The 27,441-nt window shown below is 39.5% G+C and overlaps 1 protein-coding gene across 5 annotated transcripts in view; it reads left to right on the top strand.

Moving 5' to 3' along the window:
* Positions 1-27,327, top strand: part of NEK4 (NIMA related kinase 4) — a 42,783-nt gene extending 15,456 nt beyond the window's left edge. For 3 of the 5 annotated variants that reach the window (XM_082639608.1, XM_082639610.1, XM_082639611.1), the window contains 8 exons: positions 809-958; positions 1,502-1,651; positions 2,116-2,182; positions 2,931-3,040; positions 4,163-4,251; positions 7,333-7,541; positions 8,245-8,378; positions 26,577-27,327. In XM_082639608.1, coding sequence (XP_082495734.1) covers positions 809-958; positions 1,502-1,651; positions 2,116-2,182; positions 2,931-3,040; positions 4,163-4,251; positions 7,333-7,541; positions 8,245-8,378; positions 26,577-26,669 — 1,002 coding nt within the window. In that variant the 3' untranslated portion in view covers positions 26,670-27,327. The remainder of the gene's footprint in view (positions 1-808; positions 959-1,501; positions 1,652-2,115; positions 2,183-2,930; positions 3,041-4,162; positions 4,252-7,332; positions 7,542-8,244; positions 8,379-26,576) is intronic. The other 2 variants (XM_082639609.1, XM_082639612.1) reach the window with 1 other exon arrangement.
* Positions 27,328-27,441: the final 114 nt, after the last annotated feature.

Genomic DNA, 27,441 nt, shown 5'->3' on the forward strand with positions numbered 1-27,441 from the left:
GCAACGGGAGAGGCCACAACAGTGAGAGGCCCGTGTACCGCAAAAAAAAAAAAAAAATTAATGTAAGAAGCTATTTTATTTTAATGTTTGGTGTGCATTAGTTTCTAAAACCAGCTATCCAAATAAAACACTAAGTCCTTGGTGATCTTCATAATTTAAAAGTTAACTTATTTTATCTTTACTACTGCTAGTAATAGCTCCTGGTTTCTGAGCGTCTAATATGTGCTAGATGTGGTCTTAAGTACTATAGTGCACAATCTCCTCTAATCCTCCAGTAGTCACATGATGTGTGTGATGCATTATACCCATTTATAGATAAGGAAACAGAGGTTCAGGGAGATATGATTCCATCTGAATCCAACCTCGTGATCTTTTCATGGTGCTTTTTAGAGGGCATCCAAATAACTAATGTTTACTTGGGAAGTATGTGTATATTAAATTGGATTTCATTTAAAACATTTGTTAGTTTTCTGAATTGCAAACCTATTAAAAGTTATAATAAGATTTTTAAAAAACTAAATGAACATTGGTAGCTTCAGGTTAATAACAGTCTGAGTAATTTAATTAAAATAATTATTTTTATTTGGGAAAAGAGAGGAAAGCCCAGAATATGTAGATAACTGATGCCAGCATTTTGTCTTTGCCTGTCGACACTGAAAATAAGCATTCATTTTGAGAAAGACAGCTCCTCCTTCTTTCATTTATAATTTTAAAAGTAGATATGGCAGGTTTGGCCATTTGGAAGTTCAAAAGACTGTTTCATTATTCTATTTTGTTTTTTTGTTTGTTTCATTTTATTATTTTTAAGGATCAAGTTGCTGGTGAATGTGTTATAGAAAAACAGGACAGAATCCACCCAGCTTTACAGCCACACAGCTCTGGGTCTGAACCTTTCCTGTCTCAACAGCGGCGGCAGAAGAAAAGAGAACATACTGAGCATAGTGGGGAAAAGAGACAGGTCAGCAGAGATCTCTTTGGAATAAGTCATTGTGCTGCTGCTTGGGAAACAGACTTTAGGAAGCTTCATTTCTATTTAGAATGATGTGCTAAAAAGGCACATACATAATGCAAGGAACATATAAAGAAGGGTAGAAATGCTAAATATTAGTTATCAAATGTCAGTGAGTTGGAAGCAGAGTAAGGATTTTATCTTCTCCAGCAAGGATGGACAGCTCATTTTGAGAGTTAAAGGAACAGGCCAAAAAAGGTAAATCTCTGATTCCTCTTATGTCATATTAATGAACAGTTTCTCCCTCAACTTCTGCGTAAGATCGTGGCAACCCCTCATTTCTGGAAGTAACTTTCACAAGCACCCTCTCTATAAGCTTAAATGGTCATTCACTTTTGGCAGAGTTTCTTCCCCTCCGCCCCCTGCCAAATGCAATGTTTTAAAGTTTTTGAGAGGGAATCACTGACAAATACATAGATTTACCGATGGGGGACCTTTGGAGGTAGATATATATAACACTGATAATCTCTCTCTCTTTGTTAATTATGGAAGTTCCAAGAGACTCCTCCTCGTCTTTTGCCTTCTCTTTCTACTGTTGGAAAAGTGGATGTCACATCAACACAAAAAGTTGCTGAAAACCAAAGTAGAGTGGTCACTGGGTCTGTGAGCAGTTCGAGGAACAGTGAGATATCATCATCAAAGGTTTGTAGGAGTCTATGTTGGATTTTTTAAAGCTTTATTATAAAGCTTTTTGGTTGTAAATCCTGCATATATTGTGAAGTTTTGTATTAAAACATCTTAGCCCTGCTTTTTGCCAAACACTGGAAAGCGCAAATTTGTGATTCTCAACAGAAGCTTTGATTGAAATGGACAGATTCTATTGTTTCAGGGCTGGTCACTTCCAGTTAATTAAGGAGACCAAGTGGATTCTGAATGTAGGAAATGCAGAATTCCCTATTTGCCCTTCCAAAGATGAGCTCTTCCTAGAAATGAGGGCTGTGATCATCCTAGCTAGCAGTTGTAAGCCTGATGTGAACTGGTTTCAAATGGACACTCCCTTAAAGACCTGTGCAGGACCTTTCCTGTAGTGCTGGATGATATGTCATGCATTGTAGGTATTATAAGAACAGTGAATAGGAATGGAAGTAACTGACTTTCTTTAAAAGGACCGACCATTATCAGCAAGAGAGAGGAGGCGACTAAAGCAGTCACAGGAAGAGATCTTCCCCTCAGGTAAAGTTTTCTCTTTCCTTCATCTATTGGAGGTTATTGGTGTGGCTCATGGACATAGCATTGGTACTGATTGTGAGGTGTTAAGAATTTCCAGCATCAGTAATCCATTTGGGAAACCAATTTAGAAGAATTTTTGAAATTTCCTAGTCAAGCCTTTTAAAAAATTGGCATAGTATTGGATCTGGAACTTGTGTTGTTAGAGAAAGAGGACTCTAAAAAGAGAGCAAGAGAGCTTTGAGTGACAGTAACTCCTGGGAGATTGCAGACAGGAAAGCAGTCAGGCGACTGTTTAGTTTGTTTCCATGTTCAGAGTGTTGGTCAGAGAAGTGCTGTCCTCTCAGGAACAGAGAGAGGAAGCCAGGAGAATGGTACTGCCCTGGGCTGAGGGCCGTGATCATTCCTATTACTATTATCTAAAGACAACATATTCTAGCAGTTTCCATTTATTGAATGCTGACAATGTCTCAAACATTATGCTAAGTATTTTAAGGGCATTATCTCATTTCATATTTTGCAGCGGAGGAGACTGAGGGTCAGAGGGGTTAAGTAACTTGCTCAAGGTACAGGGCTGGTAGACATAGACCTGAGATTTGAACTGAGGTGTCAGACACCAGAGTGATGATGAATATGCTGTCTGAGTTCCTTCTAGGCTGGCCCTTGCTGGGGTATCTTCCATAAACAGTGCAAAGCCCTCTTCTCTTGAGGCCAGCCCACCATAAACAACTGCTGGGGGTTGTCACTTTTTCAGGCCCTTCAGTGAGGAGAGTTTCTCTGAGTCCAGCAGGGCCAGGGAAACCACAAGAGGAAGGCCACCCTACCCCTGCTCAATGGTTGTCTTCTGACTACAGCGTTGCTCAGGTACATTACATAGTCCTAAGTTAAAAGGTAGACATGTCTACATCTGGCAAGCCTAATAACGGTAAACCTCATAAATGCCAGCTCTATTTATTCCTGGGACAGTGCTGACTTAAGTTACACTTTTCACACTTCCTCTGATAAGAAAAAGAACTGGTCAATAATAATTAAAAGGATTTTGTTTCCTTCATTAAGGGAATGGACTTTTCAGACACTCTTATAAACAACTGGCAGCCTAGTTAATATCTTTCTTAGGCAGTCTTTTAAACAAGACTTCCAAAGGGCTTCCACTAGGCAACACTTTGCTTATTCTGCTGTGTTAATAATATACCAAACGACCTGGCCAGATTTTAGTCTCACTTGCTGATCCTTCCTTTGTTTCCTGTTTGTGTCAAAGTACCTTACCTTTCGACCCAGGGATAATGTAGGGGCACCCTTTGGTGGCTAAATGGATAATTGCAAGGTTTTAATCACGTTCACTTTTTTTGTGTAATAATACCCTGGGAATAATTATTCAGTTTTCTGTATTCCAGTTTTTGACATCATTTCTAGGAGCATATAATTACTTTTTTAAAAAAAGAAACTTCCTGCCCTTGAAAGTAATGAAGATTTTTTTCCTTTAACAATAGTGTGTAATGATTTAGTTGTTTCACTAATTAAAATGATCCTCTTTATTTTCCAAAGTTGTAACATTTGTGTGTAATTATATCAGGTAATCCTTTAAAAATGAGTATCATGGGTGAGCAAACTGAGGTTACTTTTTATTTAGGTGGCATTCTGTCTAGTTTAAAATGCCAACATTCCTTATGGTACCAGCCCTCTGCTTAGAAGTTCAAACACCAGAACTGTTTGTCTGCTCTCCTCTGGAAAGGAAATTTCTTCATAGATGAGACTTTCCAGGACCTTATAAAACTTCACCTTGATGTTCCTCAGGCTTCACTTATGAACTTCATGGGTGAACTGGGACATTATTTGGTAAAGTAACTTCAATTTTTATATCCATAGTTCTCCTGTTAAATTGGACCTAGGTGTACATTGTGTCTAGGCATTACATCTAAGACTGTTTCATGTATTACATTCTGGTTGTGTTGTCATGTGGAATTTTGTTTTTCCAAACATTAATAGGAAAGGAAACTCACCCATTGTCTCTCTGAGGTTGAGTTAAGTTCTTCTACAAGTTCAACTGATAAATCAAATGGGGATTCCAAGGGAGGGTAAGTTCTTATTTTTCTATCTCCTTTCATAAGCTATTTGTTTGTATTAATTTTATTCTAATTTAATTTTTTTACTTAAAGAAATTTTTATTGAAGTATAGTTGATTTACAATGTTGTATTAATTTCTGCTGTACAGCACAGTGACTCAGTTATACATATATTCTTTTTCATATTCTTTTCCATTATGGTTTATCACAGGATATTTTGTGTGTGTGTGTGTGCTTTCTCTGAACTTTATTTTTTTATCACAGGATATTGAATAGAGTTCCCTGTGCTATACAGTAGGACCTTGCTGTTTATCCGTCCTATAAATAATAGTTTGCATCTGCTGATCCCACACTCCCAATACTTCCCTCCCCCACCCCCAACCCCCTTGGAAACCACAAGTCTGTTCCCATGTCTTTGAGTCTGTTTCTGTTTCACAGATATGTTTGTTTGTGTCATACTTTAGATTTCACAAATAAGTGATATCATATGGTATTTCTCTTTCTCTTTCTGACTTACTTCGCTTAGTATGATAACCTCTAGGTCCATCCGTGTTGCTGTGAATGACAAGATTTCATTCTTTTTAGTGGCTGAGTAATAGTCCACTGTATGTATGTGTATATAAATGTATGTGTATCTATCTATCTGTCTATCTCACATCTTTATCCATTCATCTGTCAATGGACATTTAGGTTGTTTCCATGTCTTAGTTAGTGTAGATAGTGCTGCTATGAACATAGGGGTGCATGTATCTTTTTGAATTATAGTTTTGTCTGGGTATATGCCTAGGAGTGGAATTGCTGGATGTTGCATGGCAACTCTGTTTTTATTTTCTGAGGAACCTCCATACTGTTTTCCATAATGGCTGCACCAATTTACGTTCCCACCAACAGTGTAAGAGGGTTCCCTTTTCTCCACATCCTCTCCAGCATTTATTATTTGTAGACTTTTTAATGATGGCCATTCTGACCCGTGTGAGGTGGTACCTCATTGTAGTTTTGATTTGCATTTCTCTAATAATTAGTGATGTTGAACATCTTTTCATGTGCCTATTGGCCATCTTTATGTCTTCTTTGGAGAAATGTCTATTTAGGTCTTCTGCCCATTTTTTGATTGGGTTGTTTTTTTTGTTGTTATTGAATTGTATGAGCTGTTTATATATTTTGGAAATTAATCCCTTGTCAGTTGCATTGTTTGCAAATATTTTCTCCCAGTCTGTAGGTTATCTTTTCTTTTTTTTTTTTTATGGTTTCCGTTGCTGTGCAAAAGCTTATAAGCTTGATTAGGTCCCATTTGTTTATGAATTAATTTTAAATGTACATTTATAGTAGCAATCAGACCTGTAGTACTGTCATTGATAATGTTGTAATTGGTTTTTGGTATATGCAAGAGCTAAAATTCTCTTTTAATGAACACATCTGATTTTCATTCAGAATTCTTATAAAATGTCTTCTTAGATCTGTGGGTTTATAGTTTTCATTAGTGGAAACAGTTTCGCCATTATTTCTTCAAGTATTTTTTTGGACCCCCTCCTGCCCTCCTAAGGATTCTGATTACATGTATATTAGATTGCTTAAAGTTATCCCACAGGTCACTAATCGTATTCTTTTTTTTTTTTTTAGTCATTTTTCCTCTGTTCCTTTTTTTTTTTCCTGGCCGCACCGCGTGGCTTGTGGGATCTTAGTTCCCCAACCAGGGATTGAACCCATGCCCTCGGCAGTGAAAGCGTGGAGTCCTAACCACAGGACTGCCAGGGAATTCCCATCTGTTCCATTTTTTGTAGATTCTATTGCTGTATCTTTGAGTTCACTAATTTTTTCTCCTGCAGTATCTAATTTGTTAATCCCATCCCACATATTCAACACATTGTACTTATCATTTGTAGTTCAATTTGGATCCTTTTTATATCTTCATTGCCTCTCCTTAACATGTTGGTGTTTCCTCTACCTTGGTCATATGGAATATATATATATATATATATATATATATATATATATATATTTTTTTTTTGCGGTACGTGGGCTTCTCACTGCTGTGGCCTCTCCCATTGCGGAGCATAGGCTCAGCGGCCGTGGCTCTCGGGCCCAGCCGCTCCACGGCACGTGGGATCTTTCCGGACCGGGGCACGAACGCGCGTCCCCTGCATCGGCAGGTGGACTCCTAACCACTGCGCCACCAGGGAAGCCCTGGAATATATTTTTAATAACCATTTTAATGTCCTTATTTACTAATTCTGTCACTTGTATCACTTCTGGATCTATTTCTATTAACTTATTTTTTTCTCTTCATAATTGTGTGCTATTTTCCTGCTTTGCATGTCTAGTTTTTTTTTTTTTTTTTTTTTTTTTTTTTTTTTTTTGTGATACGTGGGCCTCTCACTGTTGTGGCCTCTCCCGTTGCGGAGCACAGGCTCCAGACGCGCAGGCCCAGCGGCCATGGCTCACGGGCCCAGCCACTCCGCGGCATGTGGGATCCTCCCGGACCGGGGCACGAACCCGCGTCCCCTGCATTGGCAGGCGGACTCTCAACCACTGCGCCACCAGGGAAGCCCTCATGTCTGGTATTTTTGTCGTGATGCCAGACATTGTCAATTTTATCCCATTAATTGATGATATTTTTATATTTCTTTAAATATTCTTGAACTTTGTACTTGGATATAGTGAAATTACTTAGAAATAGTTGGGCGGAATTTATATGCAAAATCTGGGACCTTGTCTTTCTCACTCTCTCCTTTCCAAGATTCTTCTCTCACTTTCTAGTGGCAGTGGTGGTCTCGAACTCTGTCCTTTGGTTTTGCAGGCAAGAAAGACTGTGGGTTTTCTGTTGTACTTTAGCTGCCTATGGCTTGCCTTTAGGCTAAAGGTGTTGACTCTCCTCCAGAATCTGCTTGCAAATTTTGTACACTCTTCATTGCCCTCACATAGTTGATTTTTGTATTTTGTCCAGAGTTTATACTTATTTGTGGAAGGGTTCTGTCTGTAGGAACTTACTTGCTCATTAGAAAGCAGAACTTCCTAAAGGTTGTTTTGTATCTAATTTCTAATGAAAAATTCTCATGAAGCCAATTAATAACAAGAGAATTTTTTCTTTTCCAGGAAAGGTCATACAAATGAAATGAGTGACTTGGTACAATTGATGACACAGACCCTGAAGTTGGACTCTAAAGAGAGCTATGAAGATCTCCCGGTACCAGAGCCAGTGTCAGAATTTAAACTTCATCGGAAGTATCGGGACACGCTGATACTTCATGGGAGAGTTGCAGAGGGGGCAGAGGAACTCCGTCTTAAAGAGCTACCTTCAGGTGGTCAGTTTATTGTTTTACACCAAGCTGGAGAGCATATGTTTACTGGAGAAATGTATCAAACTAAGAAGCTTAATGCTTGCAAAATTTTTTGGTTTTTTTCATTATTTCATTTGGATATCTTCATAAAAAATATATCTTATTTTATGTAACAGTTGTATTCCTGAAAAGTTGAACGAAAATTGGTTTTTAAAAATAAATGTAAATAAATACATGTTTGGAATTTTTCACGTGGACTTTCTTCAAATTAGACAACTTGTAGTTTTTAGATTTAGGAGGTGGTGATGAGACATGAAGCGTAAGTTCATATATACATTTTAGTCATTAAAAATACATGAACTCTTGGGCTTCCCTGATGGCACAGTGGTTGAGAGTCCGCCTGCCAATGCAGGGGACACGGGTTCATGTCCCGGTCCAGGAAGGTCCCACATGCTGCGGAGCGGCTGGGCCTGTGAACCATGGCTGCTGAGCCTGCGCGTCCGGAGCCTGTGCTCCGCAATGGGAGACGCCACAGCAGTGAGAGGCCCGCGTACCACAAAAAAAACAAAAACAAAAAAACATGAACTCTTAAACTAAACTCTTGTCAAAGTGAAAAGAATCTTAACATGACAAGTTGCCAGGAAAAAAAAAAGAAAAAAAATTGTGTTCTTCTTGCTGCAGTGGTGAAAGTGTTTACTTTTTCCCTGTTGTTGTTATTGCTTTTTAGCTATCGTGCCAGGTTCTGAAAAAATCAGAAGAATAGTTGAAGTCTTGAGAGCTGATGTAATTCGGGGCCTGGGGATTCAGCTTTTAGAGCAGGTGTATGATATTTTGGAAGAGGAGGATGAATTGGAAAGAGAGGTGAGTGTCCTATTAGCTGTGTCAGCTGCTTATGCTACGGAATTTTTTTAATGGCCTTTTGAAATATAATTAACATACCATACATTTTACCCATTTAAAGTATACAATTCAGTGGTTTTTAATATGTTCACAGAGTTATACAACCATCACCACATCAATGTTAGAACATTTAATTATCCCCAAAAGAAACCCTGTACCCACTGTCACTCCCCATTGTCCTATAGGCCTTTCACCTCTAAGCAACCACTAATATTTCTGTCTCTATATCTGCCTATTCTGGACATTTCATTTAAATAGAGATGTACAAAATTATGTGGTCTTTTGTGACTGATATCTTTCATTTAGCGTATGTTTTCAAGATTCATCCATGTTGTAGGGCACGTCATGTACTTCATTCTTTTATATGGCTGAATAGTATTCCATTGTATGGTATACCACATTTTGTTTATCTATTCACCAGCTGATAGACAGGTTGTTTCCACTTTTTAAAAAAATTATTTATTTATTTATTTATTTATTTATTTATTTTTGGCTGCGTTGGGTGTTCATTGCTGTGCGTGGGCTTTCTCTAGTTGTGGAGAGCGGGGGCTACTATTCGTTGCGGTGCACAGGCTTCTCATTGCGGTGGCTTCTCTTATTGTGGAGCATGGGCTCTACGTGCGCGGGCTTCAGTAGGTGTGGTGTGTGGACTCAGTAGTTGTGGCTCGCGGGCTCTAGAGCGCAGGCTCAGTAGTTGGGGTGCACAGGCTTAGTTGCTCTGTGGCATGTGGGATCTTCCTGGATGAGGGCTCGAACCTGTGTCCCCTGCATTGACAGGCGGATTCTTAAGCACTGCACCAGCAGGGAATCCCTGCTAAGTGTTTTTTATCATGAAAAGGTGTTGGGTTTGTCAAATGCTTTCTATTTAGATGATCATGTGGTTTTTGTTTTTTCTTCTGTTGATATGGTGTGTTGCATTAATTGGTTTTTGGATGTTAAATCGTCCTTGTATTCCTGAGATAAATCCCACTTGGTCATGGTGTATATTGCTTCTTATATGTTGCTAGAGTCATGTTTCTAGTATTTTCTTGAGCATTTTTGTGTCTCTGTTCACATGAGATATTGGCCTTCAGTTTTCTTTTCTTGTGATATTTTTATTGGTTTTGTTATCGGGGTAATACTGGCTTCAGAATGAGTTGGGGAGTTTCCCTCATCTTTCTTGGGAAGAATTAGTGAAGAACTGGTATTAATTCTTCTTGAAATGTTTGCTAGAATTCACCAATGAAGGCATCTGGGTGGGCCTGAGTTTTTCTTTGTGGGTAGTTTTTTGATAATAAATTCCATGTCTTTACTTACTATATTCAGATTATTATTCTCTTTCTAAAATTTGTATCTTTCTAGGAATTTGTCCTTTTCAACTAAGTTATCTAATTGGCGTATAATTTTATTTTGAATTTTTGAATTTTATTTTATTTTTTTATACAGCAGGTTCTTATTAGTCATCAGTTTTATACACATCAGAGTATACATGTCAATCCCAATCGCCCAGTTCATCACACCACCACCACCACCACTCTGCTGCTATCCCCCCTTGGTGTCCATACGTTTGTTCTCTACATCTGTGTCTCAATTTCTGCCCTGCAAACCGGTTCATCTGTACCATTTTTCTAGGTTCCACATATATGCGTTAATATACGATATTTGTTTTTCTCTTTCTGACTTACTTCACTCTGTATGACAGTCTCTAGATCCATCCATGACTCAACAAATGACCCAATTTCATTGTTTTTATGGCTGAGTAATATTCCATTGTATATATGTACCACATCTTCTTTATCCATTCGTCTGTCAATGGGCATTTAGGTTGCTTCCATGACCTGGCTATTGTAAATAATGCTGCAATGAACGTTGGGGTGCATAATTTTGAATTATGGTTTTCTCTGGGTATATGCCCAGTAGTGGGATAGCTGGATCATATGGTAATTCTATTTTAAGTTTTTTAAGGAACCTCCATACCATTCTCCATAGTGGCTGTATCAATTTACATTCCCACCAACAGTGCAAGAGGGTTCCCTTTTCTCCACACCCTCTCCAGCATTTGTTGTTTGTAGATTTTCTGATGATGCCCATTCTAACTGGGGTGACGTGATACCTCATTGTAGTTTTGATTTGCATTTCTCTAATAATTAGTGGGGTTGAGCAGCTTTTCATGTGCCTCTTGGCCACCTGTATGTCTTCTTTGGAGAAATGTCTATTTAGGTCTTCTGCCTTTTTTTTTTTCTTTTTTTTTTTGCGGTACATGGGCCTCTCACTGCTGTGGCCTCTCCCGTTGCGGATCACAGGCTCCGGACGCGCAGGCTCAGCGGCCATGGCTCACGGGCCCAGCCGCTCCACAGCATGTGGGATCTTCCCGGACCGAGGCACGAACCCGTGTCCCCTGCATCGGCAGGCGGACTCTCAACCACTGCGCCACCAGGGAAGCCCCTGCCCAGTTTTGGATTGGGTTGTTTGTTTTTTTAATATTGAGCTACATGAGCTGTTTATATATATATATATATTTTTTTTTTTTTTTTTTTTTTCTTTGTGGTACACGGGCCTCTCTCTGTTGTGGAGCACAGGCTCTGGATGCGCAGGCTCAGCGGCCATGGCTCACAGGCCTAGCCGCTCCATGGCATGTGGGATCTTCCCGGACCGGGGTACAAACCCGTGTCCCCTGCATCGGCAAGCTGACTCTCAACCACTGCGCCACCAGGGAAGCCCTGTTTATATATTTTGGAGATTAATCCTTTGTCTGTTGATTCATTTACAAATATTTTCTCCCATTCTGAGGGTTGTCTTTTCGTCTTGTTTCTGGTTTCCTTTGCTGTGCAAAAGCTTTGAAGTATCATTAGGTCCCATTTGTTTATTTTTGTTTTTATTTCCATTACTCTAGGAGGTGGATCAAAAAAGATCTTGCTGTGATTTATGTCAAAGAGTGTTCTTCCTATGTTTTCGTCTGAGAGTTTTATAGTGTCCGGTATTACATTTAGGTCTCTAATCCATTTTGAGTTTATTTTTGTGTATGGTGTTAGGGACTGTTCTAATTTCATTCTTTTACATGTAGCTGTCCAGTTTTCCCAGCACCACTTATTGAAGAGGCTGTCTTTCCTCCATTATATATCCTTGCCTCCTTTGTCACAGATTAGTTGACCATAGGTGTGTGGGTTTATCTCTGGGCTTTCTATCTTGTTCCATTGATCTGTATTTCTGTTTTTGTGCCAGTACCATATTGTCTTGATTACTGTAGCTTTGTAGTATAGTCTGAAGTCAGGGAGTCTGATTCCTCCAGCTCCGTTTTTTTCCCTCAAGACTGCTTTGGCTATTTGGAGTCTTTTGTGTCTCCATACAAATTTTAAGATTTTTTTGTTCTAGTTCCGTAAAAAATGTCATTGGTAATTTGATAGGGATTGCATTGAATCTGTAGATTGCTTTGGGTAGTATAGTCATTTTCACAGTGTGGATTCTTCCAATCCAAGAACATGGTATATCTCTCCATCTGTTGGTATCATCTTTAATTTCTTTCATCAGTGTCTTATAATTTTCTGCATACAGGTCTTTTGTCTCCCTAGGTAGGTTTATTCCTAGGTATTTTATTCTTTTTGTTGCAGTGGTAAATGGGAGTGTTTCCTTAATTTCTCTTTCAGATTTTTCATCATTAGTGTATAGGAATGCAAGAGATTTCTGTGCATTAATTTTGTATCCTGCAACTTTACCAAATCCATTGATTAGCTCTAGTAGTTTTCTGGTGGCATCTTTAGGATTCTCTATGTATAGTATCATGTCATCTGCAAAGAGTAACAGTTTTACTTCTTCTTTTCCAATTTGTATTCCTTTTATTTCTTTTTCTTCTCTGATTGCCGACACTAGGACTTCCAAAACTATGTTGAATAATAGTGGTGAGAGTGGACATCCTTGTCTTGTTCCTGATCTTAGAGGAAATGCTTTCAGTTTTTCACCATTGAGAATGATGTTTGCTGTGGGTTTGTCATATATGGCCTTTATTATGTTGAGGTAGGTTCCTTCTATGCCCATTTTCTGGAGAGTTTTTATCATAAATGGGTGTTGAATTTTGTCAAAAGCTTTTTCTGTATCTATTGAGATGATCATATGGTTTTTATTCTTCAATTTGTTAATATGGTGTATCACATTGATTGATTTACATATATTGAAGAATCCTTGCATCCCTGGGATAAATCCCACTTGATCATGGTGTATGATCCTTTTAATGTGTTGTTGGATTCTGTTTGCTGGTATTTTGTTCAGGATTTTTGCATCTATATTCATTAGTGATATTGGTCTGTAATTTTCTCTTTTTTGTAGTATCTTTGTCTGGTTTTGGTATCAGGGTATTGGTGGCCTCATAGAATGAATTTGGGAGTGTTCCTTCCTCCACAATTTTCTGGAAGAGTTTGAGAAGGATGGGTATTAGTTGTTCTCTAAATGTTTGATAGAATTCACCTGTGAAGCCATCTGGTCCTGGACTTTTGCTTGTTGGAAGATTTTTTGTGTGTGTGGTACCCAGGCCTCTCACTGTTGTGGCCTCTCCTGTTGCGGAGCACAGGCTCCAGACGCGCAGGCTCAGTGGCCATGGCTCACGGGCCTGGCTGCTCCGCGGCATGTGGGATCTTCCTGGACCGGGGCACAAACCCGTGTCCCCTGCATCGGCAGGTGGACTCTCAACCACTGCGCCACCAGGGAAGCCCTTGTTGGAAGATTTTTTTTTTTTTTTTTTTTGCGGTATGTGGGCCTCTCACTGCTGTGGCCTCTCCCGCCGCGGAGCACAGGCTCCGGACGCACAGGCCCAGCGGCCACGGCCCACGGGCCCAGCCGCTCCGCGGCATGCAGGATCCTCCCAGACCGGGGCACAAACCCGCCCCCCCTGCATCAGCAGGCGGACTCCCAGCCACCGCGCCACCAGGGAAGCCCCATGTTGGAAGATTTTTAATCACAGTTTCAATTTCATCACTTGTGATTGATCTGTTCATATTTTCTGTTTCTTCTTGGTTCAGTCTTGGAAGGTTATACCTTTCTAAGAATTTGTCCATTTCTTCCAGATTGTCCATTTTATTGGCATAGAATTGCTTGTAGTAGTCTCTTAGGATGCTTTGTATTTCTGTGGTGTCTGTTGTAACTTCTCCTTTTGCATTTCTAATTTTATTGATTTGAGTCCTCTCCCTCTTTTTCTTGATGAGTCTGCCTAATGGTTTATCAATTTTGTTTATCTTGTCAAAGAACCAGCTTTTAGTTTTATTGATCTTTGCTATTGTTTTCTTTGTTTCTATTTCATTTATTTCTGCTCTTAACTTTATGATTTCTTTCTTTCTGCTAACTTTGGGTTTTGTTTGTTCTTCTTTCTCTAGTTTCTTTAGGTGTAAGGTTAGATTGTTTATTTGAGATTTTTCTTGTTTCTTGAGGTAGGCTTGTATAGCTATAAACTTCCCTCTTAGAACTGCTTTTGCTGCATCCCATAGGTTTTGGATCATTGTGTTTTCATTATCATTTGTCTCTAGGTATTTTTTGATTTCCTCTTTGATTTCTTCAGTGATCTCTTGGTTATTTAGTAACGTATTATTCAGCCTCCATGTTTGTGTTTTTTACGATTTTTTCCCTGTAATTCATTTCTAATCTCATAGCATTGTGGTCAGAAAAGATGCTTGATACGATTTCAGTTTTCTTAAATTTACTGAGGCTTGATTTGTGACCCAAGATGTGATCTATCCTGGAGAATGTTCTGTGCGCACTTGAGAAGAAAGTGTAATCTGCTGTTTTTGGATGGAATGTCCTATAAATATCAATTAAATCTATCTGGTCTATTGTGTCATTTAAAGCTTGTGTTTCCTTATTTATTTTCATTTTGGATGATCTGTCCATTGGTGTAAGTGAGGTGTTAAAGTCCCCCACTGTTATTGTGTTACTGTTGATTTCCTCTTTCATAGCTGTTAGTAGTTGCCTTATGTATTAAGGTGCTCCTATGTTGGGTGCATATATGTTTATAATTCTTATATCTTCTTCTTGGATTGATCCCTTGGTCATTATGTAGTGTCCTTCCTTGTCTCTTGTAACATTCTTTATTTTAAAGTCTATTTTATCTGATATGAGTATTGCTACTCCAGCTTTCTTTTGATTTCCATTTGCATGGAATATCTTTTTCCATCCCCTCACTTTCAGGCTGTATGTGTCCCTAGGTCTGAAGTGGGTCTCTTGTAGACAGCATATATATGGGTCTTGTTTTTGTATCCATTCAGCAAGCCTGTGTCTTTTTTTTTTTTTTTTCTTTTTTTGTGATACGCGGGCCTCTCACTGTTGTGGCCTCTCCCATTGCGGAGCACAGACTCTGGACGCGCAGGCTCAGCGGCCATGGCTCATGGGCCTAGCCGCTCTGCAGCATGTGGGATCCTCCCAGACCGGGGCATGAACCCACGTCCCCTGCATCGGCAGGTGGACTGTCAACCACCGGGCCACCTGGAAGCCCAAGCCTGTGTCTTTTGGTTGGAGCATTTAATCCATTCATGTTTAAGGTAATTATCTATATGTATGTTCCTATGACCATTTTCTTAATTGTTTTGGGTTTGTTTTTGTAGGTCGTTTTCTTCTCTTGTGTTTCCCACTTAGATAAGTTCCTTTAGCATTTGTTGTAGAGCTGGTTTGGTGGTGAAGAATTCTCTTAGCTTTTGCTTGTCTGTAAAACTTTTGATTTCTCCATTGAATCTGAATGAGATCCTTGTCGGGTAGAGTAATCTTGGTTGTAGGTTCTTCCCTTTCATCACTTTAAGTATATCATGCCACTCCCTTCTGGCTTGTAGAGTTTCTGCTGAGAAATCAGCTGTTAACCTTATGGGAGTTCCCTTGTATGTTATTTGTCATTTTTCCCTGGTTGCTTTCAATAATTTTTCTTTGTCTTTAATTTTTGCCAGTTTGATTACTATGTGTCTCAGTGTTTCTCCTTGGGTTTATCCTGTATGGGACTCTCTGTGCTTCCTGGACTTGGGTGACTATTTCCTTTCCCATGTTAGGGAAGTTTTTGACTGTAATCTCTTCAAATATTTTCTCAGGTCCTTTCTCTCTCTCTTCTCCTTCTGGGACCCCTATAATGCAAATGTTGTTGCATTTAATGTTGTCCCAGAGGTCTCTTCGGCTGTCTTCATTTCTTTTCATTCTTTTTTCTTTATTCAGTTCCGCAGCAGTGAATTCCACCATTCCGTCTTCCAGGTCACTTATGTGTTCTGCCTCAGTTATTCTGCTATTGATTCCTTCTAGTGTATTTTTCATTTCAGATATTGTGTTGTTCATCTCTGTTTGTTCTTTAATTCTTCTAGGTCTTTGTTAAACATTTCTTGCATCTTCTCAATCTTTGCCTCCATTCTGTGTCCGAGGTCCTGGATCATCTTCACTATCATTATTCTGAATTCTTTTTCTGGAAGGTTGCCTATCTCCACTTCATTTAGTTGTTTTCCTGGGGTTTTATCTTGTTCCTTCATGTGGTACATAGCCCTCTGCCTTTTCATCTTGTCTGTTTTTCTGTGAATGTGGTTTTTGTTCCACAGGCTGCAGGATTGTAGTTCTTCTTGCTTCTGCTGTCTGCCCTCTGGTGGATGAGGCTATCTAAGAGGCTTGTGCAAGTTTCCTGATGGGAGGGACTGGTGCTGGGTAGAGCTGGCTGTTGCTTTTGTGGGCAGAGGTCAGTAAAACTTCAATCCACTTGTCTGCTGATGGGTGGGGCTGGGTGCCCTCCCTGTTGGTTGTTTGGCCTGAGACAACCCAACACTGGAGCCTACCCGGGCTCTTTGGTGGGACTAATGGCAGACTCTGGGAGGGCTCACATCAAGGAGTACTTCCCAGAACTTCTGCTGCCAGTGTCCTTGTCCTCACGGTGAGACACAGCCACCCCCTGCCTCTGCAGGAGACCCTCCAACACTAGCAGGTAGGTCTGGTTCAGTCTCCTATGGGGTCACTGCTCTTTCCCCTGTGTCCCGATGCACACACTACTTTGTGTGTGCCCTCCAAGAGTGGAGTCTCTGTTTCCCCCAGTCCTGTCGAACTCCTGCAATCAATTCCCGCTAGCCTTCAAATTCTGATTCTCTAGGAATTCCTCCTCCTATTGCCGGACCCCCAGGTTGGGAAACCTGACGTGGGGTTCAGAACCTTCACTCCAGTGGGTGGACTTCTGTGGTATAAGTGTTCTCCAGTCTGTGAGTCACCCACCCAGCAGTTATGGGATTTGATTTTACTGTGATTGTGCCCCTCCTACCATCTCACTGTGGCTTCTCCTTTGTCTTTTGGTGTGCGATATCTTTTTTGGTGAGTTCCAGTGTCTTCCTGTCGATGATTGTCCAGCAGCTAGTTGTGATTCTGGTGTTCTCACAAGAGGGAGTGAGAGCATGGCCTTCTACTCTGCCATCTTGGTTCAGGGCCCACACACCAGCATACAATTACTATTAGAAATTCTTTTTAATATTTTTTATTTCTGTAAGGTTGGTTGTTTAGGAGTGTATTGTTTAATTTCCACATATATTTGCACAAATATATTACATTTTTCTATTTTATAGGTTCAACAGTGTATTATATACATGCTGTTTTTTTAAATTATAGTAAAATACACATAACTTCAAATTTAGCATTTTAACCATTTTTTTAAGTATTTGGTTCAGTGGCCTTAAGTATGCTTACATTATTGTGCAAACAGCACCACCATCCATCTCCAGAACTTTTTGCATTTTTCAAAACTGAAACTCTGTACCAATTAAATAAAAACTCCCCACTTAACCCTCCTACCAGCTCTTGGCAACCACCATTCTAATTTCTGTGTCTATGAATTTAACTACTCTAAGCCTTGATACAATGCCTGAACACAGCATCTAGAAAAAGTAAAACTCACCTGTAAAGAAAACTTAAGGCCCAGATGGCTTTGCTGGTGAATTCTTCCAATCATCTAAGGAAGAAATAACACAAATCCTACACAAATTCTTTAGAAAACAGAAAAAGAAGGGACATTTCTCATTTCTCCCCATAAGCCCAGAACAACCGTGATACCAAAACCCAACAAGGACACTACATGAAGAAAACATGAGACCAGAATCTCTCATGAACATCTTAATCATCTAGTATTTTGCTGAAGATTTTTGCATCAGTGGTCATAAGGGATATTAGTCTGTATTTTTCTTTTCCTACAGTGTCCCTGTTTGGCCCTAGCACCAGGGCAATGCTGGCCTCATAAATGAGCCAGGAAGTGCTCCTTCCTCATTAACTCTCTGAAGAGTTTGAGAAGGATTGGTATCAGTTCCTGTCCAAATGTTTGGCAGAATTCACCAGCAAAGGTCCAGGGCCTTTCCTTGTTAGGAGGTTTAGATTACTGATTCAGTTTCCTTGCTAGTTAAATAGAAGATTTTCTATTTCTTCATGATTCAGTTTTGGTAGGTTTTATGTTTCTTGGAATTTGTCCATTTTGTCGAGGTTATGCAACTTGTTGGTGTACAGTTGTTCATAGTACTTTCTTAGAATCCTTTTTATTTCTTTTTATTAGTGGTAGTAACATCCCAAATCCATTTCAGATTTTAGTAATTTGAGTCTTTTTTTTTCTTAGTATAGCTAAAGGTTTGTCAATTTTGTTCATCTTTCTGAAGAACCAACTTTTGCTTTTATTGATTTTTTGCTATTTTTCTGTTCTCAATTATATTCATCTCAGCTCTAATCTTACTATTTCCTCCTTCTGCTAGTTTTAGGTTTAATTTGTTCTTTTTTCTATTTCTTTAGGCTGCAAAGTTAGGTTGTTGACTTGAAATCTTTTTTTTAAAAAATATTTATTTATTTATTTGGTTGTGTCAGGTCTTAGTTGCGACACGGTGGGATATTCACTGCCACATGTGGGATCTTCCTTGTGGCATGCAGGATCTTTAGTTGCAGCATGTGAACTCTTAGTTGCAACATGTGAGATCTAGTTCCCTGACCAGGGATTGAACCCAGGCCCCCTGCATTGGGAACACGGAGTCTTAGCCACTGGACTACCAGGGAAGTCCCAAAATCTTTTTTCTTTTTTAACATAAGCATTTACAGCTATAAATTACCCCCTTAGCACTGCTTTTGCTGCATCTCATAAGTTTTGGTATATTGTTCTCATTTTCATTTGTCTCTCAATATCTTAAATTTCCCTTGTGATTTCTTCTTTGGTGCATTGGAGTGTGTTATTTAATTTCCACATATGTGTGAATATTCTAGTTTCCTTCTGTCATTGATTTCTAACTTCATCCTGTTGTGGTCAGAGAAGATACTTTGTATGTTCTTTTTTAATCTATTGAGACTTAGTTTGTGGCCTAATATATATATCTCTTTTGGAAAATGTTTCATGTGCACTTGAGAAGGATGTGTATCCTATTATTGTTGGGTAGAGTATTCCCTATATGTCTGTTAGATCTACTTAGTTTTTGCATTGTTCAACTCCTCTGTTTTCGTATCTTCTGTCTGGTTGTCCTATCTGTTACTGAGAGTGTGAAGTTTCCAACTATTATTTGTAGAACTGTCTTTTTTCCTTTAATTCTGTCAAATTTGGCATCAAATATTTTGATGGTCTGTTATTAGGTGCATAAACATTTATAATTATTATATCTTCCTGCCGTATTGATCCTTTTGTTAATGTATAATGTCATTGTGTCTTGTAACCTTTTGTGTCTTCAAGTCTGTTTTGTCTGATATTAGTATAGTCACCCCTGCTCTCTTTTGGTTACTATTTGCATGGGATATCTTTTTCAGTCCTTTCATTTTCAATCTGTTTTGGATCTAAAGTCTCTTGTGGAAAGCATATAGTTCTTTAAAAAATTAATTAATTAATTATATTTTTGGCTGCATTGGGTCTTCATTGCTATGCGCGGGCTTTCTCTAGTTGCGACAAGTGGGGGCTGCTCTTCGTTGCAGTGCGTGGGCTTCTCATTGCGGTGGCTTCTCTTGTTGTGGAGCACAGGCTTTAGGCACATGGGCTTCAGTAGTTGTGGCACACGGGCTCAGTAGTTGCAGCTCACAGGCTCTAGAGCCCCGGCTCAGTAGTTGTGGCACACGGGCTTTGTTGCTCCGCAGCATGTGGGATCTGCCCGGACCAGGGCTCGAATCATGTCCCCTGCATTGGCAGGCGGATTCTTAACCACTGCACCACCAGGGAAGCCCCAGAAAGCATATAGTTTTGTTAACAATTCTGCCAATTTCCGTCTTTGTGATTGGAGAGTTTAATTCATTTACACTTAAGCAATTACTGATAAGGAGGAACTTCCATTATTTTGCTGTTTGTTTTCTATATGCTTTATAGCTTTTTCTGTTCCTAATACCCTGTATTACTGCCTTCTTTTATGTTTAGTACTTCTTTTTTTTTTGTAGTGAAACACTTTAATTCCCTTTTCATTTCCTTTAGTGTATATTCTATAACTAGTTTCTTTGAGGTTACCATGGAGATTACGTTTAACATCCTAGTTTTAATACTCAAATCTGAATTTATACCAGCTTAACTTAAAAAATCTGCTGCTTTAAAGCTCTGTCTCCACCCCTTTTGGTTATTGATGTCACAGAATTACATCTTTATGTATTGCATTGTGTAACCAAAAACATAAACTAGTAATTGGTTTTTGTTTTGTTTTGTTTTGTTTTTGCGGTACATGGGCCTCTCACTGTTGTGGCCTCTCCCATTGCGGAGCACAGGCTCCAGACGCGCAGGCTCAGCGGCCATGGCTCACGGGCCCAGCCGCTCCGCGGCATGTGGGATCCTCCCGGACCGGGGCACGAACCCGCGTCCCCCGCATCAGCAGGCGGACCCCCAACCACTGCACCACCAGGGAAGCCACTGGTTTTTTTTTTTTTTAATGCAATAGTCTGTTAAATTTTGAAGAAAACAAAATGTGGAACAAACCAAAGTTATATTAGTACTAGACTAATAACTTTTTAGACTAATAATTTTTTTAGTGTATTAGTGTCTTAAATCATGTAGAAAATAAAAAATGGAATTACAAACCATTGTTATAATACTAGCTTTGATAATTGCCCATATATTTACCTTTACTGAGATCTTTATTTCTTCATACAGCTTTGAGTTACTGTCTAGTATGCTTTCATATCTACCTGCATGACTTCCTTTGGCATTTCTTGCAGGGCAGGTCTAGTGGTAATAAACTTCTTCATCATTTATCTGGGAATGTCTTTAAGTTCTCCCCCACCCAGTTTTATTGAGAAATAATTGATATGTAACACTGTGTTAGTTTAAGGTATACAACATAATGATTTGATATATGTATATACTTTGAAATGATTACCACAATAAGTTTAGTTAGCATCTATCATCTGTCATAAATTTTTTTTTCTTGTGATGAGAACTTTTAAGATCTACTATTAGCAACTTCCAAATGTACAATAGAGTACAATGAACTATAGTTACCATGCTGTATATTATATCCCCAAAACTCACCAGAAGTTTCTACGTTTTGACCACCCTTACCCATTTCCTTCACCCCCACTCCCCGCCTCTGGCAACCACCAGTCTGTTGTCTCTTTCTATGAGTTTGGTTTTTTTCAGATTCTGCATGTAACTGAGCTCATATAGTATTTGGCTTTCTCTTTCTGACTTACTTCACTTAGCATAATACCTTCAAGGTCCATCCATGTTGTTGCAGATGGCAAGATTTCCTTCTTTTTTCTTTCACTTTTGCAGGACATTTTTGCCAGATACAGGATTCTTGGTTGATAGGTTTTTTTCACTTTGAAAATATCATCCCACTGCCTTTTGGCTTCCAAAATTTCTGATAAGAAATCTGCTTATTATCTTACTGAGGAATCCCTTGCATGTGAAGAGTTGCTCCTTTCTTGTTGCTTTCAAGATTGTCTTTGGCATTTTTTTTTTTTTTTTTTTTTTCTTTTTGCGGTATGCGGGCCTCTCACTGCTGTGGCCTCTCCCGTTGCGGAGCACAGGCTCCGGATGCGCAGGCTCAGCGGCCATGGCTCACGGGCCCAGCCGCTCCGCGGCATATGGGATCCTCCCAGACCGGGGCACGAACCCGTATCCCCTGCATCGGCAGGCGGACTCTCAACCACTGCGCCACCAGGGAGGCCCCTGTCTTTGGCATTTGACAGTTTGATTATAATGTGTCTGAATGTGAACTCTTTGTGTTCATCCTACTTGGAGTTTGTTGAGATTCTTTGATGTTTATATTCATGTCTTTCATCAAACTTGGGAAGTTTCTGGCTATTATTTCTTTAAATAATTTCATGTCCTCTTTCTGTCTTCTTCTGGGACTCCCACAATACCTATGTTAGTCCCTTTAAATCCCTTGGAAGCTGCTTCAGCTGAAGGCTATGGTGTTTATAACAATGTCAATGAGCATTGCAGCAGTGGTTGCCTGCCTCTGTGTCTGCCCCTCTGTGATGAGAAGCAGCAATCAGCTGTCAGTACGGAGATCCCTAGTACTTGGAAGACAAGATTCTTATTGCCTACCCTGGCTCCTACAAGCTATCTACAGGCTGCTCCAGGAATGTTGGACAGCTACCTGCCTCTAGGTAGGGGGGTGCTAAGAGCTGAAATTGACTGGAATTAACCAAAATTTACCATCCAAGCCTTCCCCTGAATGTTTCAAGCCTTTAATAGACTCCAGAGTTCCAAAATAGTTACATCTGGCAGATTCTGCCAGTGCAATTTTTGTCCATGTGAGGAGATAGATTCCTGGTGCTTCCTCCTCCTCCACCATCTTCTATACATATTGTATTATACAATTGCTTTTAAAATCAGTTCAGAGAAGAAAAGGAGAAGCAATTTGTATTTATATTGTTTTTATTTACATAATTACCTTCATCAGTGCTTTTCCTGTTTTCATGTAAATTGGAATTATTGACTGGGGTCTCTTGCTTTCAGCCTGATGAGATTCCTTTGGTAGTTCTTGCAAGGCAAGTCTGCTAGTCACAAATTCTGTTTTTGTTTATCTGGGAATATCTTTATTTTGCCTTCATTTTTGAAAGATAGCCTTACTGGATATGCAGTTCTTAGTTGACAGTTTTTTCTTTGAGTACTTTGAATATGTTATCCCACTGCCTTCTGGCCTTCACTGTTTATGATAAGTCAGCTGTTAATGTTATTGGGGTTCTCTTGTAAGTACTGAGTCATTTTTCTCTTGCTGCTTTCAAAGTTTTCTCCTTGCCTTTGGCTTTCAGCACTTTTACTTTGTTGTTGTTGTTGGAATATTGCTTTTTATTATTTTTTTAGATTTATTTTTTCTCATTGAGATAACTGGTTTATAACATTATATAAGTTGCATGTGTACAACCTTACATTTTGACTTCTGTATACATTACAGCATCAGGACTTTTACTTTAATGAGTCCATGTGTGGATCTCTTTGAGATGATCCTGCTTATAGTTCATTGAGATTCCTGGATGTGTAGATTGTTTTTTTTTTAATTTGGGAAATTTTCAGCCAATATTCTTCAAATATTTTTTCTGCTCCTTTTCTCTCTCCTCTTCCTCTGGTACTCCCATTATACATGTGCTGTTGTGCTTAATGGTGTCTTACATTTCTCTGAAACTGTTCGTTTTTCTTCATTTTCTTTTCTCTCTGTTCTTTGGATTGCATAATCTCTGTTGATCTATCTCCAAGCTCACTTATTCTCTCTGCCAGTTCAAATATACTGTTTAGCCTCCCAGGTGAATTTTTTCATTTGTTATTGCACTTTTCAACTCCAGAATTTCCAGTTGGTTTTTTTAATTCCTTCTTTCTCTTCTCATCTCAGTATTCTCTGTTTGATGCGACATTGTCATCATACCTTTCTTTACTTCTGTAATCATGGTTTCCTTTAGTTCTGTGAACATGCTCATAATACCTACTTTGATGTTTTTGTCTGTTAAATCCAACATCTGGCTGCTCTCACAGGCAATTTCTCTTGCCTGCTTTTATTCTAGTGTATGTGTCATACTATTCTATTTCTTTGCATGTCTCATAACTTTTTGTTGGAAACTAGACATTTTAGATAATAAATGGTTACAAGTCTGAGTATTGGCCTCCAGTGGTGGGGGGTTGTTATTGTTATTTGCTTGTTTATTTGTTTAGTGATTGGCTGGATTATATTAGTAAAGTCTATGAACCCCTTACCCTAGTCCCCACAATGTAAAGTCTCTGATGTTGCCCCTAGGGTACAGCCTTGGGTATGTTCACAGCTACCTTGGAATGACAGTGGGTTTGGCAGAGCTCTCTTTATTTATTTAGTTAGTTATTTTGGCTGCACTGGGTCTTAGTTGCAGCATGCGGGATCTTTTAGTTGCGACATGTGGACTTCTTAGTTGCGGCATGCGAATTCTTAGTTGCGGCATGCATGCAGGATCTAGTTCCTGACCCTGGGGATCAAACCCAGACCCCCTGCCTTGGGAGCATGGAGTCTTACCCACCGGACCATCAAGGAAGTCCCTGGCAGAGCTCTCTTGATGCTCCCTTTCCCAGACTTCACCCAGATGTTTTTTTTTTGTTTTTTTTTTTTGGCGGTACACGGGCCTCTCACTGTTGTGGCCTCTCCCGTTGCGGAGCACAGGCTCCGGACGCGCAGGCTCAGCGGCCATGGCTCACGGGCCCAGCCGCTCCGCGGCATGTGGGATCTTCCCGGACCGGGGCACGAACCCGTGTCCCCTGTATCGGCAGGCGGACTCTCAAACACTGCGCCACCAGGGAAGCCCCACCCAGATGTTTTTTGGTTGCCAGCTGATCGCTTTTATTGTTGTCAGTAATGCCCTGGGGCTACATTGCTCCATAAGCTGATCCAATCAAAGCTGAGCTCCTTTGAAGAGGTGGTTCCCAAGCTTAGTGTTTGAGATTTGTTCTGAACCCAGGGCCCCTCCAGCTTCTTGGTTCTTTCAAAGCAGCTGGCGTACAGTTTAGCCTATATCCTACGTACCTTGTACTAATCTCCTCCCAGTTGCCTTTCACCACTACCTCCAGTTTTTGAGAGCACCCTTAGGCTTGAATTCTCCACACTCTGTTCCAAATGAAGTCAGTTCATTAAAAACTTGGTGCTTATTTTATGTCTTGCTTCTACCCCCAGGCAAAATCTGGGAGCACAGCTCGGGAGCTGGGAGTGGGAACGGTAGCTTGCTTGTCTCTGAGTGATACCCCCACTTTGGAAGCTCAGAGGGGGTGAGAGGCAGTAGCATCTGGTCTTCTTGGCATGCTTCACCCGGCATGGAAACTTCACTTTATGGTCTGGGGCAAAGGTGATTGGGGTCCCCGTATTTTCGGTGGCCCTCTACCCAAGATAGAGCCTCTATCCTACATGTCTGAGCTGGGCATAAAAAAGAAGCTCCCACCTCTTGGCTGCACTCTCCCAAAGCTTACTGTCTCCATTAGGTATTGGGGGCAGGATGAAATATGCCGATGTCCTGCCCCTCCCAGGAAGATTGCCTTCCAACTAGGAGTTAGGGGGAAAGAAGTTTCTTGACTTCACCAGTGTAGTGAAGTTTTTGTCTCACTGAGCTGGAGTGGGGAGGGAGACATTTCATTTTAATTCAGTTCACTGACTCTCATTGTTCTTAGTAGCTTTACTGTTTTTAACTGAGTTTTAGTAGATTTTCTTGAAAAAAAAAAAAAGGGTCCCTATTTGCTGTATGCCCTTATGACCATTTCCAGAGACTTTAAATAGTTGGTTTTTTAAATATTTTCAACAGTTTCACTGAAGAGGGGTCTGCAGAGCTTCTCACGCTGTCATGCTGGATGTGGAACCAATTAGGATTACATTTTATTTTTATTTTATTATTATTATTATTTTAAAATTTATTTATTTTATTTATTTATTTTTAGCTGCATGGGGTCTTCATCGCTGTGCACGGGCTTTCTCTAGTTGCAGTGAGTGGGGGCTATTCTCTGTTGTGGTGCGTGGGCTTCTCATTGTGGTGGCTTCTCTTGTTCTGGAGCACGGGCTCTAGGTGCACAGTCTTCAGTAGTTGTGGCTCGCAGGCTCTAGAGTGCAGGTTCAGTAGTTGTGGCGCATGGGCTTAGTTGCTCCACGGCATGTGGGATCTTCCCAGACCAGGGCTCGAACCTGTGTCCCCTGTATTGGCAAGCGGATTCTTAACCACTGTGCCACCAGGGAAGCCCCAGGATTACATCTTAGATTTAGTTGTTATGTCTCCTTTAATCTGGAACAGTTACTGAGACTTTGTTTTTCATGACCTTGACGTTTCTGCCATGTGTTTTATAAAATGCCCCTCAGATTGGGTGTGTTTGATGTTTCCTCATGAATAGATCCAGATTATGCATTTTTGGTAGGAATACCACAGAGGTGATGTTGTGTCCTTCTCAGTTCATTGTATCAGGAAGTGCATTACATCTGTTTAACATATTATTAAATGTTATTTCAATTTCAGGCATTTCTTTCAACAGACATACTTTGAGTATCAAATAGTCCTTTTTTTTTGGTTACTAGTCAGTTTGAATTTTATGTTAATTGGTTGTATTATTATTATTATTATTATTTTTTGCGGTACGTGGGTCTCTCACTGTTGTGGCCTCTCCCGTTGCGGAGCACAGGCTCCGGACGCGCAGGCTCAGCGGCCATGGCTCACGGGCCCAGCTGCTCCGCGGCATGTGGGATCTTCCTGGACCGGGGCACGAACCCGCGTCCCCTGCATCGGCAGGTGGACTCTCAACCACTTGCGCCACCAGGGAAGCCCTGGTTGTATTATTTTGTAAATGCCTGTACTGAGTTATATATGGGATTGATTTTGTTTTATCAATTCTAATATTCTATTTTTTTTCCCTTCAATTAATTTATTTTCTCCATTTCATGTGTGTGATATGAAATGGAATATCTAGGTTTCTGATAAGGATAACAGGTGTTTGGTGGCTGGTTTTCTTTTAATTACTTTTTGTTAGAGTATAGTTGCTTTACAATCTAATATTCTAATATTGCTGTGTTTTATTGATTTTAAGAGCTCTTTATACATTAATGGTATTAATTCTTTGGCATGTAGCAAATATTTTCCTTAGTTTATTGTTTGCTCTTTAATTTCTTATGACTATTTTTTGGTATCTTGACATTAAAAATTTTTATGTAAACAGAACTATTAGTATTATCCCATAAGGTTTCTGCTCTTGGTATCATGCTTAGAATAGCCCTTTTAAGGTTACAGAAATATTTTTTTCTACTATATACTGATTTTTTTTTTTTAATGTTTCCCAAATAGGTACGTTTACGGGAGCACATGGGTGAAAAGTATGTGACTTACAATGTGAAAGCTCGCCAGTTAAAATTTTTTGAAGATAATGTAAAATTTTGAGAATTCACCTAATCTGCTGCCAGAATGAAACTATTTTCAAACGTTTTTGGCTTAAACAAAAGCAAACAAACCTATAATAATGACTGGAGGCCATTCACCATCCTTATATTTTGTTGGGCCTTTTTTTTTTTTTTTTGGTTGGGCCTTTTTTTACTAGAAAAAAATTGGACAGAGTAATATGAAGCAAGCTTATTACAAAAGAAAAAAACCTTTGGCTATCTTATTCTTTTATGAGGGAAAATCTGTTGTACGACGTTTATTTGGTTACTGTTTACTGAGCCTTAAACCAACTTGATATCTAGAACTATTTTTTTTAAGGTACTTATTAGCTTGAATACAGGGATATAACATACTGGATTGGAAGTTTTATATTATACTAGAGTGACGAAAGCAATAGGAGAAATAAATGACATATATCCAGTGATACTACTTTTTACTGTTAATAACCTTAAGTAGAAGTTGATAAATTATTTTTTTTATAATTCTGGGAGTAGAGTTAAAGATATGGCATTATATATAGTACTTGAGCATTGAATTCCTTTTTTGCATATTGATGGATGTTTAACATTTTATTTCCATTTAATATGGACCTCATTCAGGGTATACAAGAATTGAAACTAGGAGTTATTTTGGGCTAGTAAATCAATATGTTTTTACATACGGGATTTTTTTTTTCTTTTTAAGATTTATTTTTCCATCAGCGAAAACATTCCTTAAACGCTAATTCCTTTTCTAATTCAGCAGGTTTTAAGTAAAGTCCAGATCCTTTTAG

Source organism: Mesoplodon mirus (genome assembly GCF_964341445.2).
Source record: "Mesoplodon mirus genome assembly, chromosome: 12".
Lineage (NCBI taxonomy): Eukaryota > Metazoa > Chordata > Mammalia > Artiodactyla > Ziphiidae > Mesoplodon > Mesoplodon mirus.